The sequence below is a fragment of the Belonocnema kinseyi genome, chromosome 8 (genome assembly GCF_010883055.1).
Source record: "Belonocnema kinseyi isolate 2016_QV_RU_SX_M_011 chromosome 8, B_treatae_v1, whole genome shotgun sequence".
Taxonomy (NCBI): domain Eukaryota; kingdom Metazoa; phylum Arthropoda; class Insecta; order Hymenoptera; family Cynipidae; genus Belonocnema; species Belonocnema kinseyi.
In genome coordinates, this window is record NC_046664.1 from 85,017,185 (window position 1) to 85,037,869 (window position 20,685).

The 20,685-nt window shown below is 23.1% G+C and overlaps 1 protein-coding gene across 1 annotated transcript in view; it reads right to left on the bottom strand.

Moving 5' to 3' along the window:
• Nucleotides 1–728: 728 nt before the first annotated feature.
• The window catches only part of LOC117179038 (putative inorganic phosphate cotransporter), a 65,613-nt gene continuing 45,656 nt past the window's right edge, over nucleotides 729–20,685 (bottom strand). The window contains exons 7-11 of the mRNA XM_033370661.1: nucleotides 16,849–17,069; nucleotides 13,967–14,113; nucleotides 11,295–11,427; nucleotides 7,051–7,292; nucleotides 729–1,768 (exon numbers count right to left, since the gene is read on the bottom strand). Coding sequence (XP_033226552.1) covers nucleotides 1,553–1,768; nucleotides 7,051–7,292; nucleotides 11,295–11,427; nucleotides 13,967–14,113; nucleotides 16,849–17,069 — 959 coding nt within the window. The 3' untranslated portion in view covers nucleotides 729–1,552. The remainder of the gene's footprint in view (nucleotides 1,769–7,050; nucleotides 7,293–11,294; nucleotides 11,428–13,966; nucleotides 14,114–16,848; nucleotides 17,070–20,685) is intronic.

Sequence of the window (20,685 nt, forward strand, 5' to 3'; positions counted from 1 at the left end):
TAGAAATAAAAACGATCATATTGTAACCAAAAATGGAATAGTTAAATATTCATTTGAAACAAATTAATTTTTGACACAAAAAAAAACATTTTTAACCAAAGTGATTAATTTGTAACTAAAATTGTGATTCCTTAAAAAAAAAATCAGTTTTCAACCAAAAGTGAAATATTTAGTTAAAAAAGTTAATTTTTTACCTAGAAAAAATGTTAACCAAAGTGGCACTTTTTTAACTAAAATAATAAATTTCCAATATAAATATTTGAATTTTAAATTAAAAAGATTAAGTTCTGCTAAAGAAGACGATTTTTCGGATAAAAAAATTCATTTTTTCACAAAAAATTGAATTATTAACTGAAATAATTACATTTTTAGTCTTGAAAAATGAAATTGTCAACAAAAAAATTTCAACTGGAATATTAATAATAATTATCAATAAAAAAATTAATTTTCGGCCAAAGAAAAAACCAGTTTTCAATCAAGTAGCTCAATCTGCTACCAAAAAGATGAATTTTCGATTAAAATTATCAAACTCCAGCCAGAAAAATTAAGTTTTAACAAAAGAGTTTAATGTTCAACCAAGTAATTAAATTTTCATTCCAAAATAATTGAATTATGAACAAAAAAATGCAGTATTTGATATTTTAACCAAAACGATAAACAAATAAGATTAATTTTCTACCAGAAATAGAATAGTTAAATTTGCAGTTAAAAAAATTAATTCCAAACAAAAAATAAAACAAATTTTCAACAAAATAGTATAATTCAATTTAAACAAAAAATTAAGCACCTTCGAAAAAATTCCCTGAATTTAAAAAAAAGCCCCGCAATTTCGAGGGTTTTCCAAGTACATAAAAATTCCCGAAAAATTCTAGGTTTTTCAGATAGGGTAGACACCCTGATTATGGATTTTCATATACTTCCATCCTGTGAAGCCCAAGGCGACTAATCAGCGACGCACATCTCGCGACCTTGTGAGATATGCGTCGCTTATTCAACTCTGGCTCCTCCAGGCGAAAGTAGAAGAAAATCCTTCAAGTATTTTTTTCTTTCGATCCAATGGATATTTCCAATATTTCGTAAACTAAGGCCCATTGGAAAAAACTTTTTTAAAATAAGAATATAATGGATTTCCATGTACTGTGAAGCCCCCAGTCGAATCAGCGACGTACATCTCCCCAGCTCTCCTCGTTAATTAATACTTACTCAAATCGCTGGCCTGAATCTCTGAATAATTGCGATTCAAAGGTTCAACCGATGTTTAGACAATAAACATTTTGACAGTCCCAACATTGGTATAACAGATTTATCAACAACATTAAAGATTTCTGAACCACAATACTAGGCCTAAGTTATTGTACATCAGATCGCGATTTTTGTAGTAATGATAATAATAATAATGAATAATTAATCATTGTGATTTTAGAGTTTCCGCTTCGGGAAACAAAAGTCCATATTGAGAGAGTATTTTTATCATCTAACAGGTTTGAAATTGATTTTCCAATAGTCCTAAAACATGTTTCTTAGGAGGAAAAAAGTATGAATTACTAACGATTTAGAGTCGCTCGCTCTCCTCGTCCTCACTCTGAAGTTCTTTCCCTTTCAAATCGGTCATTTTCACCTCTTCTTCGACGATCGCTGTTGGTTCGCTTTGATTTAAATCGTTCCATGGCTGGATATCAGCCGATCCAAAGAACCAAAAAACAACTGTTGCTGAAATAAAGACGACAGCCGAGAGCCAAAAGACCACGCGCCATTCCTCAATTCCGTTCTGTAAAATCATGTCGAGTAAAATCTTTTAGTTTTTACGATTTCATATTATTTTTAAGTTTATTTAATTATTATTATTTTTATTTTTTAGTTTTTGTTTTTTCAATTTAAAATGTGTGATATTCTGCTCGAAAATTGTAAAATATGGACAAAAATTGAACTTTTTAAAACTTTTTTAAACTTATTAACTTCTGGTATAGATTTTTTTTTTTTTTTGATTGAGCTGTGCTCTGCTAATTTTTAGTACAAAAAAAACTAAAAGTAACATATTTATAATTTTCGTAAAACACAAAAATTTGTTTTTAATTATGACATACATTTTCAAATAAAATTATGAATCTTTAACTGGAATGGTGGAATTTTAAACTGAAGAGATGAATTTTTCAACAGTAAGATTAATTCTCAAACAACAAAATTCTTTTCTACTAAAAATACAATTTTTCAACAAAATACATGGATTTTAATGAAATAGTTGAATTAAAACGATGAATCTTTAACTGAAATAGTTGAACTTTCATTATAAACATTTACAACACAAAGGTAAATTTTCGACCAAAAAAGACGAATTTTCAACTAAAAAAGATCATTTTTCAACAAAAAATTAAATAGTTAAATTTTCAATCATGAAATGAATATTCAACCGAAAAAATAAATTTTCAACTAAAATTATGGAATATTCAACTGAATTAGTATTTTCATTTTCAGTTTAGAAAAAAAAATATTTTCAACCATAAAATAATTTTTTTAAATTCATTTTTAACAAAGGAGTTTAGTTTTCAATCAAGTACATTTATTTTTAACCTAAAATATGAATATTTGACTAGAATAATTACATTTTTAACCAAAAAGATTAATTTTTAAACAAGGAGATTAACTTTCAAAGAAAAAAATAATTTTCAACCAAAAAAGTCGATTTTTTAACCAAATTTCAAAGTAATAGTTAAATTTTCAATTGAAAAAGACAAATTTATATCCAAATGGTTCAATTTTGAACTAGAAAAGGTCAGTTTTCCACTTAAAATGGGACGGTTAACATTTTCAGTTAAAAAATATCATTTTTCAACCAAAAATTAAATTTTCAATCATGAAATGAATATTCAACGAAAGAAATGAATTTTCAATTGAAATTATTGAATTTTCAACTGCAATAATATTTTCATTTTCGGTTAAGGAAAAAAATTATTTTTAAACAAAAAATAAACAAATTTTCAATAAAATAGTTAAATGTTCGGTAAAAAATCCCGTTTCATTCAAACCAAAAACAATTTTTCAATTAAAAGGTCATTTTTCAACGAAATAAATGAATTTTTAATTAAGATGATAAATCTTTAATAAAAAAAAATTAATTATTAACAAAAGAGAATAGTTTTCAATCAAGTACATTAATTTTTAACCTAAAAAATGAATGTTTAACTAAAAATAATAAATATTTAACTTGAATAATTGAATTTTTAACTAAAAAAGTCGATTTTTTAAAAAAATACTTCAAATTTCAACGAAATAATTGAATTTTTATTTTAAAAAGACAAACTTACATCCAAATTGTTAAATTTTGAATTAGAAAAGGTCAGTTTTCCACCTAAAATGGGACGGATCAAATTTTCAGTTAAAAAATATCATTTTTCAATCAAAATTAATGGATTTTCAACTAAAATTATAAATTTTCAACTGGAATACTTAAATTTTATACCAGCTAAGAAGATGAATTTTCAGAAAATAAGATTAATTTTATACAAAAAAAAAACTATAAAAAAAACACGAATTTTTGACAAATAACATGAACTTTTAAAAAAATACTTCAGTTTTTAAAGAAAAAATATCAATTTTCAACCAATATAAATCATAAAAGTAAAAATTGTCCAGTATTTTTTAAGTTCTTATGAATTTATATTTGTTTTTGCAAATAATACATTTAGTCAAAGGTAATAAAAAATAATCCTCAAAATTTGTGAATAAACCGCTGAAAAATTCGCCATTTTTTTCTATTTAAAAACTTTCCGAATGTTTTTCAGATTTTTTATACGTTTAGGAATAAAATTCATAAGTTTTATAGTGATTTTATACAATTATTAATAATAATAATAATTAATAATAATTACTTAATGTTCCGGATTTGCAGAATTTTTTAATAAGGTTACAATTTTATATTATAGATAAACATTAAATATTATAAATATTAATAAGATTAATATGATCAACTTATTTAAAATTTCGACTGTTTTCTTGTAAAAACACTTTTCTGATGAAAATTAATATCTTCGATTTAAAAATGTAAAATTTTTGAAGAAAAATCGTCTCTTTTACTTGCGATTTCAACAGTTTGGTTCCAATTTTTTTTTTCTTTATTGACTAAAACATCTGTTTTTATTAAAGTTTAAACTATTTTCTTAAAAATTCTTCTTTTTGGTTTAAAAATGTATGTTTGAAAATTAATCACCTTTTTTCATTAAAAATTCAACTACTTGATTAAAAGTTTAAAATCAACTTCTTTGTTGAAAATTCATATTTTTAGGTTTAAAAATTATATTATTTTGTTAAAAAATAGAACAATTTGGTTAAAATATTTTTTCTTTTTTGAATGAAAAACCTTTTTTGGTTGCAAATTAATCTGTTAATCATAAAGTTTAATGAAATTTCTACGTAGCATAGGAATTTTTAACAAACAAAAAATAAATATTTCTAACCAATTTGTTGAATTTTCTACCAAAATAATATAATTTTCAAACCCAAAAATATAAATTTTTAATGAAAAGGTTCATTTTTAACCAAATATTTTTATTTTCTCTCAAATTCTTGAATTTTCAAGCCAAAATCTTCAACAAATAAGTTAATTTATAACCAAACAGTAAACTTTTTCAGTAAATTTATACATTTTTTACCAAATTAAATGAATTAAAAAAAAAACGAATTTTCAAGAAAAGATTTGAATTTTTTACGGAACGGTATGACTTTTTTAAAAAACTATTTAATTTTCACAAAAATAAGTAATTTTTTTTTTTGAGAGAGAAAATAATTAAATTTTTAACCATATAATTAAATTTTCCACCAAAAAATAATTGAAATTATTTGAACACTTCTTCCAATTTATATAAATTAATTAAAAATATAACTGTTTTAAAGAAAATTCCTATTTTTGGCATGAAAATTCTTTTTTTTTTTTTTTGGTTTGAAAATTTTTAATATTAAATTTTAATCTATTTTCTACATAGCATAGAAATTTTGAAGCAGAAAATAATCATTTTTAAGAAAAAAGTTAACTCTCAACCTAAAACTTCAATTTTTTAAGAAATTATTGAATTTTAAAATAAAATAAAATAAAATTTCGACCAAAAGATTTGAATTTTTCACCAAGAAAGATTTTTTTATTCAAAAAAGAAAAAAACTTCAACCACATGTTGAATTTTCTACCAAAATAATACAATATATAATAGTCGACATTTCTCCTAAAAACACATTTTGAATCTTGAATAAAAAACATTTTCGATAAAAAAATATTAGTTTTTAACGAAATAGTTGAATTTTCAACAAAATAATTACATTTTCGACCAATCACCAAATAGTCTCGATATTTAAGTCAAACAATATTTTATTTGAAACAAAAAACAGTTTAATTGAACCAAAAGCTACGATATTTGAAAAAAAATTCTACAAAAAAATATTAATAAAAAAAAGAATGAAGTAGTTCAACTTTCAGGTGAAAAAATTAATTTTCAACAAACAAAAAATGAATTTTCAATTTTGAAACCAACTGGTAAGTTTTCAACCAAAACAATAAATTTTCAACTGAAATAGTTAAATTTTTAACAAAAAAAATTAATTTTTAATAAAAAAGATTAATTTTTAATAAAAAAGATAAATTGCCAGCCAAAACTTCAAAAATGAAAAAAAATTAATGTTCAACCAAGCAAGTAAATTTGCAACTAAAACTATGAAATACTTCATTAGAACAAGTTAAATTTTTAGTTAAAAAATTACTATTAAAAAAAAACCGACTTTCAAAAAATAATTACATTTTCAAACAAAGTGATAAATTTGCAACTAAAATTTTGTAAATCTTTGAATAGAGTAGCTGAATTTTAATTCAATTTTAATCTAGAAACGTGAACTTTCAAGTTTTTCAAGGTAACTGAACACCCAAATTTAATAATTCCAGATCTTTTCCTGTTTTTTTTCTTTCTTCAAATTCCATGTAAAAATCGCCCCGCTGAACATTTCGTTTTATTAAAAAATCAAGCTTAATAATAATGAATAATTATTTATTATTATTAATTAATAATTAATAATAATTTAATAATTCCAGATCTTTTCCTATTTTTTCTCTTTCTTGAGATTCCCATGTAAAAATCGCCCTGCTGAACATTTCGATTTATTAAATAATCGAGCTTAATGATAATGAATAATTATTTAATATTATTAATAATTGATAAATAATAAATATTTAATAATTCAAGATCTTTTCCTATTTTTTTTCTCTTTCTTCCAATTCCCATTTAAAAATCGCCCCGATGAACATTTCGTTTTATTAAAAAATCAAGCTTAATAATAATGAATAATTATTTATTATTATTATTAATGATTAATAATTAATAATAATTTAAAAATTCCCGATCTTTTCCTGTTTTTTTCTCCCTCTTCAGATTCCCATGTAAAAATCGCCCCGCTGAACATTTCGTTTTATTAAAAAATCAAGCTTAATAATAATGAATGATTATTTATTATTGTTATTAATGATTAATAATTAATATTAATTTAATAATTCCAGATCTTTTCCTATTTTTTTTTCTCTTTCTTCAAATTCCACGTAAAAATCGCCCCGCTGAACATTGCGTTCTATTAAAAAATCAAGCTTAATAATAATAATAATTTAATAATTCCAGATCTTTTCCTATTTTTTTTTCTCATTCTTCAAATTCCCATGTAAAAATCGCCCCGCTGAACATTTCGTATTATTAAAAAATCAAGCTTAATAATAATGAATAATTATTTATTATTATTAATAATTGATAATTAATTAATAATATTTTAATAATTTCGGATCTTTTCCTGTTTTTTCTCTCTCTTCAGATTCCCACGTAAAAATCGCCCCGCTGAACATTTCGTTTAATTAAAAAATCAAGCTTAATAATAATGAATAATGATTTATCATTATTAACAACTGATAATTAATTAATAATAATTTAATAATTCCAGATCGTTTCCTGTTTTTTTTCTCTCTTCAGATTCCCATGTAAAAATCGCCCCGCTGAACATTTCGTTTTAATAAAAAATCAAGCTGTTACTCACATTTTCCTTTGTCAAAAGGCCGATGATTGGAGGAAGAATGAAGCCGGGAAAACTGCCAAAAGTGTTCATAATTCCGTAAAGAGATCCGGCATAGTTCGGAGCAAGATCCTGGTGATTTTGCAAACTTGTCTGGCAAGCGGCGCCATTGAATGCTAATGCCAAAATCATCATGGAGACTGCAAATATTTTGTCACAGCCAGCGTAAGTCATGGCGAGTAAACAAATTGCAGGGGCAACGTGAGCTGAAAAAAAGAGAAAGAATTACTTTCCTCACCTTCATATTTTCAGCAGAATTAAATTCAAAAACAACTGAAGAAAACTGTTGTTTTTTTGGCAGAAATTCGTCTTTCTGGCTTAAAAATTTATCTTTTTTGGTTGAATTTTCTTCTAAAACATATCATTTTTAATCCAAGTAGATTAATTTTCTATTAATACCAAGATTTTTCAACAAAACACAATACTTTTCAACCAAGAAGATATATTTTCAACTATAAAACATAAAATAATATTTAAAAAAAATGAAATATTAAAATTTTTAATAAAAAAAAAAATTAATTTTCAATAAAGGAAAAATCGAATTTTTAACAGGAGTTACATTTTCAACGATAAATGTAATACTTGAGATTTCAACCAAAAAATATTCGAATTTTATATAAAAAACAGTTGAATTAAACCAAAACAGACCCTAAAAAATAATAGATTCTTCAACCAATAAAGATTTTCCAGTCATGAAAGAATACAAATTTTAACAAAATTGTTGCATTTCCTATTAAAAAATTGAATTTTCAGCCCAACATTATTAATTTCCAACCAAAAATACGAATTTTCAACAGAATTAATGAATTTTTTAAATTTAAGAAATGGAATAGTTCAATTTTCAGTTTAAAAAAATCAATTTTCAAAGAAAAATAAACCAAACCGTTCAATTTGAAATCTCAAAATTAAGAATTTTCATAAAAAATTTAATTTTTAAGCAAATTGTCGAACTTCAAATCCAAAAATACGTATTTCTGCAAAAATTGGAATTTTATAACTCGAAAATATGAATTTTCAATCGAAAATATAAATTTTGAACAAAAAAAAAAAGAATTTTCATCAAAAAAATTAGTTGTCTACTCATAAGACGAATTTTTAACAAAATACATGAACTTCCAACTAAAAAATATTCAGTAATATTCTACCAAAAATGGAATATTTAAATTTTCAGTAAAAAAAATTAATTTTAAATGAAAGAAAAAGCTACAAAATAATTGAATCTTCAACCAAGAAAGATTTTGCAGTTAAAAAATAATTCAATTTTTAACCAAATTTTTGATTTATAAAGCCAAGTAAACGAATTTCCTAAAAAAATATAATTTCCTAAAATATGAATTTTCAACAAAAAAAGTTGAATTTTTTTACGAAAATAATAGAATTTTCAGTAAAAAGAGGGAAATTCTCAACCAAAAATTAGACGTCTCAAACCAAATAGATTATTTTTTAACAAAAGAATTGAATTTTCAAGCTAAAAAGACGAATTTTCTACAAAACATTTGAATTTTGAACTAAAAATGAAATAGTACAATCTTCTGTAAAGAAAATCAAATTTCAACCAAGAAAATACAAATTTTTAACAAATAATTGAATCATCAACCAAAAAGATTAATTTTCAATCAAACAGTTCCATTTTTAAATAAAAAATTTAATTTTCTACAAAACAGGTGAATTTTCAACCCGAAATTATTTATTTTCATGAAAAAGTTCATTTTCAAACCAAACAGACAAATTTTCTACAAAAAGTTTAATTTTTAACTTGAAAATATGACTTTTTGAACAAAAAGTTAATTTTCAATGACAAAGATTCAATTTCCCCCCAAAAAGATGAATTTTCAACCAAATAGTTAAATTTTTCAACTAAAAAATATAAATATGCATCCAAGAAGATTAATTTTCTATTAATAACACGATTTTTCAACAAAATACATAAATTTTCAAACAATTAGTTGAATTTTTAACTTAGAAAGATAAAATAATGTTCCACCAAAACAGGAATATTTAAATTTTCAGTTAAAAAAATTAATTTTTAATAAAGGAAAATACGAATTTTTAACAGGACTTATATTTTCAACCAAAAATTTAATAGTTTATATTTTAACCAAAATAAATTTGAACTTTAAATAGAAAAACAGTTGAATTCAACCATTAAAACCCCTGACAAATAATTTAATATTCAGGGAAGAATAATTTTCAGTCAAGAAAGAATACAAATTTTAACCAAATTGTTAAATTTTCACCAAGCAAAATAGACGAATTCTCTTTTAAAAATAAGTTCAATTTTCAAACTGAAATATGAATTAGCTGCAAAAATAAAAATGTTAACAAAATATTTACATGATTTTTTGACTAAAAAAGATGAAGTGTGTTGAACCAAAAATGGAATATTTAAATTTTAAACCAGAAAGTTAAATTTTAATCAAAGAAAAAGGGATTTTTACCCCCAAAAAGTTAAATTTTCAAGAAAATATAATGAATTTTCAACCAAAAAAATCGAACTTTAAATAAAAAAGTAAAATTATTAAGAAAATAGTTTACTTTCTTAAGCCAAAAAGATGAATTTCTAACAAAACAGTTGAATTTTCAACAAAATACATCAATTTTCATTCAAGAAGAAAATTTTTCTATTAATAAGACGAATTTTCAATCAAGTAATTGAATTTTCAACTAAAAAATATCAAATAATATTGTAACAAAAATGGAATATTTAAGTTTTCAGATTAAAAAAAAAACATTAATTTTCAATAAAAGAAAAAACGAAGTTTTAACAGGACTTAAATTTTTAACTGAAAATTTAATCGTTGATATTTTAAACAAAAGAAATTTGAATTTTACATTTAAAAAAACAGTTGAATTCAAACATAAAAAACATGACAGATAATGGAATCTTCAACCAAGAGATTTTTCAGACAAGAAAGAATAAAAATTTTAATGAAATCGTTAAATTTTCAAGCAAAATAGACGAAATTTCTACTTAAAAAAAGTTGAATTTTCAACAAAAAAGTTCATATCCAACGAAATAGTTGAACTTTGTTAGAAAATAATAAAATTTTCAACAAAAATAAAAGTGAATTTTTAACAAAAAAATTGAATTTTCAATCCAAAAAGACGAATCTTTTAGAAAACAGTTGATTCAACAAAATAACTAAATTTCCAAAGAAAAAAGTTAAATTTAAACAAAACTTTTAAAATTTTAAGCCAAACAGATGAATTTTCTACAAAGAAGTTAAATTTTTAATCTGAAAAAAATAACTTTTTAAACAAAAAGTTCATTTTCAACGACGAATATTAATTTTCCAGAAAAAAGGCGAATTTTCAACAAAATACATAAATTTTCAACCATATAGTTGAATTTTTCAAATAGAAAATATAAATTTGCATCCAAGAAGATTCATTTTCTATTAATAAACACGAATTTTCAACAACTTATATAAATTTTCAAAAATTTAGTTGAATTTTCAACTTGGAAAGATAAAATAATGTTCCACCAAAAATGGAATATTTAAATTTTCAGTTTAAAAAAATTAATTTTCAATAAAGGAAAATACGAATTTTTAACAGGGCTTAAATTTTCAACCAAAAATTTAATAGTTTAAATTTTAACTAAAAGAAATTTGAATTTTAAATCAAAAACAGTTCAATTCAACCATAAAAAACCTGAGATTTTTTAGTTAAGAAAGAATACAAATTTTAACCAAATTGTTCAATTTTAAAAGCCAAAACGATGATTTTTCTACGAAAACAGTTTAATTTTTAACGAAAAAATATGAATTTTCAACAAAAAATACAACATTTTCAACAAAATACATGCAATTTTTTCCAAAAAAATTAATTTAAAACTAAACCGTTCCATTTTTAACCAAAAAAATATTGGATTTTCCAACAACCAGATGAATTTTCAACCCAAAATTTTGCATTTTCACCAAACAAGTTGATTTGCAACAAAGTTTTTCGAATTTCAACTAAAAAATGGAATACTTCAATTTTCAGTCAAAAATTTCTTAACAATTCATCTATTTCGTTAGAAATTTATTATTTTTACTTCAACTATTCGGGATTTAGATCGTTTTAAATTGATTTTCATAATATTATAGTACCCGCACATTCATTTAATTAAAAATAATTATTACTTTTTCATGCGGTTTTGTAAAACTAAAAAATTTGCCCGGAAAATATATTTTTTTTAAATGTTAATATATTGAAATACTTACAGAAAAGCATGAAAATTCGTCGAATCCATACTACTGTCAATATTTTCCCCCTTCGTACAAAATCTCCAGCTGCCGCAAATAAAACTCCAGCGAAGAGTCGAGCGATATAAGGTAATCCAGTGATTGCACCACCCTACGAAATTCCAAATTTATATAACGCAAAGAATAAAAAACGAAAAAATATTCATTTCTTTTCAAAAAAAAAAAAATAATAAAAAAAATAATTACATTTTCAACCAAATAGATTAATTTTTACCCAAATAGATAAACTTTTAACCTCGAAGATTAATGTTTTAATAGAGAAAAAATTAATTTTCAACCAAATATGTTTTTAACAAAAGAAATGGAATTGTTTATTTTTAAGCAAAATAATAATTTCCAATCAAATTTTCAACCAAAGAAATTAATTTTCAACCATATAGATAAATTTTCAACATCAAAGATGAATGTTTTACTAACAAAAAAATGAAATTTCCACCAAATACATTTTAAAAAAACGAAATGTAGATTTAAAAGAAAAAATTATTTGTTCATTTTTACGCGATAAAAATTAATTTTTAATAAATCAAAAAACTTTCAACGAAATTATTCAATCTTTAAACAAATAAAGGAATTTTTAACCAAACAAGATGAATTTTCAAAACCAAAAAAAATTGATATAAAAAAAGATGAGTTTTTAACAAAATAAATCAATTTTCAACAATGAAAGTGAATAAATTTTCTACTCAAAAAGATAAAAATTCAATAAAAAAATATCGATCTTCACCCAAAAATTAAATACTTCTCGTTTAAAAAATATTATTATAAAATTTCTTATTTTTAAGCGAAAAAAATAATTTTTAACAAAACATTACATTTTCAACCAAATAGATAAATTTTTTACCTCGAAGATTAATGTTTTAGCACAAAAAGAAAATTAATTTTCAACCAAATCCATTTTTAACAAAAGAAATGTAGATTTTCAAAAAAAATTAATTGTTATTTTTTAAGCGATAAAAATTAATTTTCAATAAATAAAAAGACCTTTCAACGAAATGATTCAATCTTTAACCAAATAAAGGAATTTTGAACCAAAAACATAAATTTTAGAACAAAACAAAAAAAATTGATAAATAAAAGATGAGTTTTTAACAAAATACATCAATTATCAATAAAACAAGAAAATTTGTAACTACAAACGATGAAGTATGAACAAATCAAATGAATTTTTAACAAAAAAAGATTTTATTTTTTAACCAAAAATATTTTTAATCTACTAAAAAAGGAGAATATTCAGCAAAATAAGATAGAAGTTATTTACTACCAAAAACATAGATTTTTAAACATAAAAATTAATTATATATTCAAAAAGATTACTTTTTAAGAAAAAATTTAAATTTTCAACAAAGAAAGTTGTATTTTAACAAAAAAAAAATAACAATTTTCAACAAAATACAAAAATCCTTTGGAAAAGAAATCTTTTTTCACCTAAAACATACATTTCCAAACATGAAAATTAATTACATCCACAAAAAGATGATTTTTTAACCAAATAAATAAATTATTTTATTCCCAAAAGAACACTTTTTAAACGAGGAGATTAAAAAAATATGGGAAATTTCAATTAAATAGTAAAATTTTCAACAACAAAAAAATTAGATTTAAAATCAAAGAGACGAATTTTCAACAAAATAACTGAATGTCCAAAAAAATATTTAAAATTTCCACATAAAATTTTAATTTTAAAATAAAGAGACGAATTTAGAAAAAAAAAAGAGTTTTTAACCAAATATTTGAATTTTCAGCCCAAAGGACAAATCTTTCAGAAGAAATAAAAATCAATTTTCAAGCAAAAATGTAACAATTTTCATTTCCAACCTAAAATATGAAATACTGAAATTTTTCAACGAAAAGAACAATTCTTAAACGTGCATTTTCAAAGAAAAAGTTGAATTTTTAATTCAAAAAGACCAAATTTCAGTAAAAAAAATTTGAATTTTGAATAGCTGTCTTTTATAACTACCAAAAAGATGAAATTTTAATCATAAAAATTAAATTTTTACAAAAAAAATAAATTCTCCACAAAGTAAATCAATTTTCAAATAAATATTTTAATTTTTAAATCAAAAATATTAACTTTTCAACAAGTAGTTGAATTTTCTGTTCAAAATCTGACTCTTGATTAAAAAAACGCATTTTCAGCAAAATACTTAAGTTTTTAGTCAAAAAAAAATTATTTTCAAAAAAAGTACTTAGATTTTCAAAAACAGATGAATTTTCAAACAAAACATTAATTCTTAACAATATTATAACTTCTAATCACAAGCAGTTAAATTTTTAACTAAAATAAAATTTAAATTCGTAATGTTCCATGTAAAAAAATGTATATTATATTATAAATATTTTTTTTTCATTCCTTTCTTCTCAATTCGAATTATAATTTTATTTTAAAGTTCCCATTCAATGGGAACTTTAAAATATCCAAATCAGATTTAAGTAAATCCGTAACCTAATAAGCTAAAGAATAAATAAATAAATAAAAACCAGAAATATTAGATAAAATAGAAATCACATTGCTAAATTTACAAAAATGATTAAAACAATGAAAACTTGTATTTTACTGTGATCAGAAGTAAATTCCTGGTTTTTAAATTAAATTCCCGATAATTTCACCACCCTCGAAAAACACTTACCGATTTCAAGTTCAATCCAATAATTTCACTCGTGTACTTGGGTCCATTTGTAGAAATGAAATAAATTCCCCACATGTTAGCAAAGTGGGCCCACATCAGTGCCAAAAATGGCACGGAAGTTGCGATAGCTTTTACTTGAAGTTTCGGCTAAAAAAAAATTAAATTTTAACGAAGCTTAATTTATCAAATAAAAATTTAAATTAAAATAGTAAATCTTCAATAAAAATTGAATTTTTAACTAAAAAAGTTAAATTTTCAACAAAAATTGAATATTTATAATTTTATTTAAGGAAATTAATTTTCAAAGAAAGAAATTAATAATTTCCTACTAAAATGATGAATTTTCAAACCAAAATGATTAATTTTATATCAAGAAAGTCGAATTTTCAACTAAAAATAAGGTGAATTTTATATTTTAAACCAAATGTGAAATAGTACGTTTCTTTAGTAAAAATAATAATTTTCAATCCTTAATGAGGATTTTTCAACGAAAAACTTCAATTTTAAAATTAAAAATATAGATTAAAAAAAATGTTTTACTAAATCTTCGAGAAAAAAGATGAATTTAAACTAAAATTTTGAATTTTTCGACAAAAAAATAAATTTGTAACAAATCGGTTGAAATTCTAAAGCCATAAAGATAAATTTCAAACAAAGAAGATTTTTTTTCTATTCAAAACACAAATTTTCAAATAAATTAGTTAATTTTCAGTCAGAAAGAAATTTTTAACGAAAATGATTAATCTTTCACCAAAAACGTTTATTTTTATCTTGAAATTTTTGAAAATACCTTTTTTTTTAATTCTACAAAATAAAAAAAACAAATATACTGGAATCTTCCAGAAAATGACTTTAAATTTTCCTAATAATCTAGAGAATATTTTTTGATTTTCTAAAAACCGTTCCAAATTCATAAAAAGCTTCTTTTTTACGAAATTGTAAAAAATCGACATTTTTCTCCAAATTTGTATGATTATCAAATTAAACATTTTTTAAACATTTTTTAAACATCTTTTTAATATATCTGAACGTTCTAAATTTAGAGCATTATCCTAAAGTTAATTTTTCACAATAAAAAATCATTTAATATTTTTCTGGTAATCTAAAGAAAAATTTTGTATTCTCTTGAAAAATTTCGTAACTTTAATCCAGCTTCCAGTTTCAAAATCTTCAACAATTTACATTAAAAAAATAAAATTTTTCACAAGTATAAAATTTACTTGAAATTATTTAAATAGCTGGAAATATTTATTAAACATAATAGAATTTTTTGTAATTTTGATTGAATTTTCGTTTAGAATCATCAAAAATGTACATTTCGTTTTAAATTTTTCAGAATCTTCGAAAGATTTTAATTCTTTTCAAAACTACTGAAACTTCTAAAAATAAAAACAAATGTAATCCGAAAAAATTGTTTTAATATCTTTCAGATTTTTTTTCGACATATTTTAAAATCTTCAAAACTTAAAATTAACCTTTGAAAATAAAATTATTGTCTTATTGTCCGTTTAGTAGAAAAATTTTTAAAATATATAATTTTAAAATAGAAAAGTCTAAAATTTAAAAAAGGTACTATAAAATTATAAAAATTTATAAAATGTCACTGCAAAATAATTTATATCTTGATGAAATTATTCTTTACAAGGCATAATTTAATCATTTAAAATTAAAATCAATATTCATTAATCATTCTTTTCTGTAGATTAAATTAAAATAATTACGAGCAATAATTCAAAACCCAAATTTTTTATTGCAGAAAAAATTTGAGTAAGTTTAAGAGATATTCAAAAGTTTTGAAGCGATTGAAAAATAAAGAAAACTTGTAAAGATTTTTTAAGAATTTTGTAGTTTCACGAAAATGAAAGACTTTAAGGCAATTTTTTTTATTCTGCAAAATAAAATAAAAAATTGTAAAAAAATCTAAATTTTTCTCAGAAATTTTGTAATTTTTAAATTTATAATTTTTTGTCATCTTTTTTAAGACTTTTAATCAATGTAAAGTCTTTAAAAAAATTTTCGGATTTGTTTTAAAAGTATTTAAAGACAAAAAAATTGTCTATAAAGACTTCCAGATTCTGTTTTGAAAATTTATTGGAAATAGTTGAAAATCTTAAAAGATTGTCCGAACGTTAATTTTTCAAAATAAAAAATCATTAAATATTTATTTAGCATGATAGAATTTTTTTGTAATTTTGTAATTCTAATTAAATTCTCTTTTATAATCCCTCTTTCAAAATGAAAAAAAAATCATTTGAAATTGAACCATGAATCTTTAGACAGTTTTATTATTCACTTAAAATCTTTAAAACTTCTTAAAAGGCTTCTAATTTTCTGTTCGAAATTTTCTCAAGATTTAAATTATTTTTTATTCTTTTGAAAAACTACTAAATCTTAAACAAATCAAACAAATGTTAATCTGAAATTTTGTTGTTGTAATCTTTCAGATTCTTTTTCAACATATTTTGAAATTTTCAAAACTCAAAATTAACCTTTTGAAATAAAGCTGAATAATTTTGAATTTTCGCGAATCTTTCGCTTGGAAGATGGAAAATGTCGGAAAGACCACTCAAAAAACTCAAAAGATTATTTAACACTGTCCGAAAATTACTTTTAATGTGTTATTAGATTCAATGTTATTATTTGGCCATGCATTTGCAACCATCATATGCCAACTGTATAGCTGGCGCCGCCACACGGCCAACGGCCAAAACATAGTACATGTTTTTCAAATTACTATTCTGGAAGATGTAATGATTAGTTTCTGCCTATATTTATTTAGAAATTAACATTTTCCCAGACGTAATAAAAGAAAATTTTTTTCTTTAAAAAAAAAGTATCAATATTTCAGGGAAATCTTATATACCTATTTAAACTTGACTGACCTGAACTTTCGCAACTGTTTTTCCTATTTGTTCTCGGATGTAAGTCCTTTCTGCCTCAGTAATAGTAGGATGAGCATCGGGTGTATCGTAGGCAAGATATGTCCACAATGCCCAAAATATTAGGATGAGACCGCTTGTCACATAATAAGAGGCAGCCCAACCCCACGTTGCGGTCACCCATCCACAAAGAGCAAATGTTACAAAAGCACCGAAAGGACCACCTAAAAAATTCGGTCGCCACTAATTAACCCTTTCCGGCATACATTTTTCAGGGAAACGAGTTTTCATGAAAATTGGTATATAGGGGTTTTTGGGACCGCTGATTACGAATTTGAACTCAAGATTTTGAAAATTCAAAGTGGCGGGTCCAATATGTCGGCTAACGTGTGGCATATTTTTTTTCTGAAAATTGGTATACGGGGGTTTTTGGGATCACTGATCACGAATCTGAACTCAGATTTAGAAAATTCAAAATGGTGCATCCAATATGGCGACCTAAATTGGGAATATTTTTGGATTTTTTTTTAGAATTGATATACAGGGGTTTTTTGGAGTCGCTAATCACTAATCCGAACTCAGATTTTTAAAATTCAGAATGGCGGATCCAATATAGCAGCCAGTCTGGAATTTTTTTTTGAAAATTGGTGTACAGGGGTTTTTGGTATCTCTGATCACGAATCTGCACTCAGATTTTGGACAGTCAAAATGGCGGAACAAAATTCAAAATATTTCTAAATTGTTTTTTGAAAGTTGGCACAGGCAGGGGATCGCTGATCTTGAATCTGTATTCAAAATGACAAATATTTGGAATATTGAGATTTGAAAAAATATACACCTACTTACCTAAAACATGGATTAGTACTAATTTTCTGAATTTTCAAAATCTAAATTCAGATTCATGATCAGTGACTCCAAAAATCCTTGTACACTAATTTTTTTTTTAAAAACCCAGAAAACTTTATTATTTTGACCGCCATATTGTATTCGTCATTTAGAATATTTAAAGTCTAATTTCAGATTCGTGATCAGTGACCCCGAAAACCTCTGTATACCAATTTTCAGATAAAATCCAAAAATATTCCCAATTTCGGCAGCCATATTGGATCCGCCATTTTGAATGTTCAAAATCTGAGTCCAGATTCGTATTCAGCGACCCCAAAAACCCTTAAGTACCCATTTTCATATGGATATAATAAAAAGTTTTTTCAATAATGAATTTTGTCAACAAAGAAGGCTTTTTTCATATTTGTTTATAAGTATTAACAAATTATTTTAAAAATTTAGACCCTTCGCACAAAAATTTCAATTTTATATCATCCTGCGAGCATGAAATTAAAAAAAGCCCTGTGTAAAATCCAATAAAAACTACTCTGAAATCGCAAAAAATGATATAAAAAAAGGTGGGAATACGGTATTCCCCACATGCCGTAAAGGGTTAATAAAATATTAACCTAATTGATTATTTATTCAGGGTAATAAATAAATAATAAATAACAATAATAAATAAATTCGCGCTCGATGATGCATTTAACTCGCGATTGTGAATTCTCTTTTGTTAAAGCTCATTCGGCCTTAAAGGGTTGAACCACTGTAGAGCACGAAAAAATAGGCATATCTCGCGATCTTTTTTTGGCTCAATAAAGAAATCAATCGAAATTTTGTAAAATGGGGTTTATAATACTAATAATAGAGCATAAAAATTTTTTTTTCAAATTCGTTCATGACAAAATGGCGGCTACGAAGCATTTCTCCGCCGGCGCCTTTAAAAGTTAAATTATTTTCATTCAAAATAGTTTAAACATCATTGAAAAGCTTTAAAATTTTGAGAAATCTCAAAAATGTTTTATATTTTGCCAAATTTTGAATTATTTTTGAAATATTTTAATAACTTCTAAATATCTTTTAAAATGAATCGAATGTTCCTACAGTTTTTAGAAAATCCTGCTTATTATGTGTAGACAAAAAATTTAGTCAGTTTAAGTTTTGAAAAGATTCAAAACTAATTTCAAATTTCAAATGATTTTAAATAAAAAACTGAGAAGCTTTTCAAGAGCTGCGAAAAGTTTCAAAAGAATAAAAACATTTTCTTAAGATTCCTAGGAATTTTCCCTACAATTTTTTTTAAATCTTGGAAATTTCAAAAAACTGTTATTAAATATTCAAGATTCTTTTTTAACAATTTTGAAAATCTTTTTAAATCTTTATAAATCTTCTATTAAAATAACTATTCAAAATGATAAATCATTTTTATTGTCCTAGGAATCTTAAGAAAATATTTTTTTATTCTTTTGGAACCTTTCACAATTCTTGAAAGGCTTCTCAATTTTTGTATTCAAAATCATTTCAAATTTAAAATTAGTTTTGAATCTTTTCAAAACTTTAACTTACTAAAATTTTTTTCTACATATATTACGCAGGATGTTCTAAAAATTGTAGGAATATTCGATTCATTTGAAAATGAAACATTTCAGTTTTAAATTATTTACTTTTAAATATAGTTTTTTTTTCTTAATTCAAAAAATTCAAATTGAACGGGTTAAAAATTGAATATTTTGGATCGAAAAATATTATAAACTCAATAAGAGCCTTTAATTACGAACGTATAATTAACTATTTTTATGTTCAAAATAGTTTAAAAAACTTTTAACGTTGAAATATGGGAATTCATAAATTTTTGACAAATTTAGAATCATTTAGTCAAATCAATTTTTGTTCACTTTTTAATACTCAAAGTACAGATCCAATTGAAAAATAATGTATTTATTTATATTTAAAATTGATAAAACAAAAATGTTTTTCGATCTCAAATTTTTAAATTATTTAAGTCTTCAAGGCTGTATTTTCAAATTTCTTCAAATTAAAAATGTATACTTGAAAATAAAAATCTAAAATGGAAAATTGTTGAAGTAAAAGATTTAAAAATTACGCATTGTAAACTGAATGATATAATTAATGAACTTTCGACAAAAAGTTCATTTTCAACCAAGAAAGATCAATTTTTAACCAAATAGTTATATTTTCAACCGAAGAAGATAAATCTCCAACGAAATGATTGAATTTTTTAACGAAAAGGATTTTAAAAAAAAAAAAAAAAATTAGTTGCATTTTCTACAAAATAGTTGAATTCTCAAGCCAAAAAGACTAATCTTTCAGAAGACAGTTGAATTTTCAACCAAGAAACGTGAATTTAAAATCCAAAAGGATGAATTTTCTATCCAAGTAGATAAATTTTCAAAACGAAAAAAGCTAATTATCAACAGAAAAACATGACATTTCAAACCAAAGATAAATTTTCTATCCCCAAAGACGAATTTCCAACAAAACGGTTGAAGATTCAACAAAAAATTACTTTTTGAGAAAATCATTGAGATTTAAAACAAATAATTAAATTTGTCATCAAATATTAGAGTTTTCCACCCAAAAAAAATTAATTCTGAAAGAACAGAGACGAATATTCAACAAAAAATTCGAATTTTGAACAAAATTGTTGAATTTTCAAGTCGAAAAGATAAATCTTTCAGAAGACAATTGAATTTTCAACGAAAAACTTAAATTTTTAAACAATTATTAAAATTTTACACCCAAAATATTGATTTTCACAAAAAGGAGACAATTGTTCAACAAAAAAATCGACTTTTTAACCAAATATTTAAATTTTCTAGCCAGAAAGACGAAACTTTCAGAATACTGTTAAATTTTCAATTAAGAAAGATGAATTTTCAATTCAAAAGTATGTATTTTCTATCCAAAAAGAGGAATGTTCAACAAAACAGTTGAATATTCGACAAAAAAATGAACTTTTGAAAAAATAATTGAATTTTTAACAAAATAATTAAA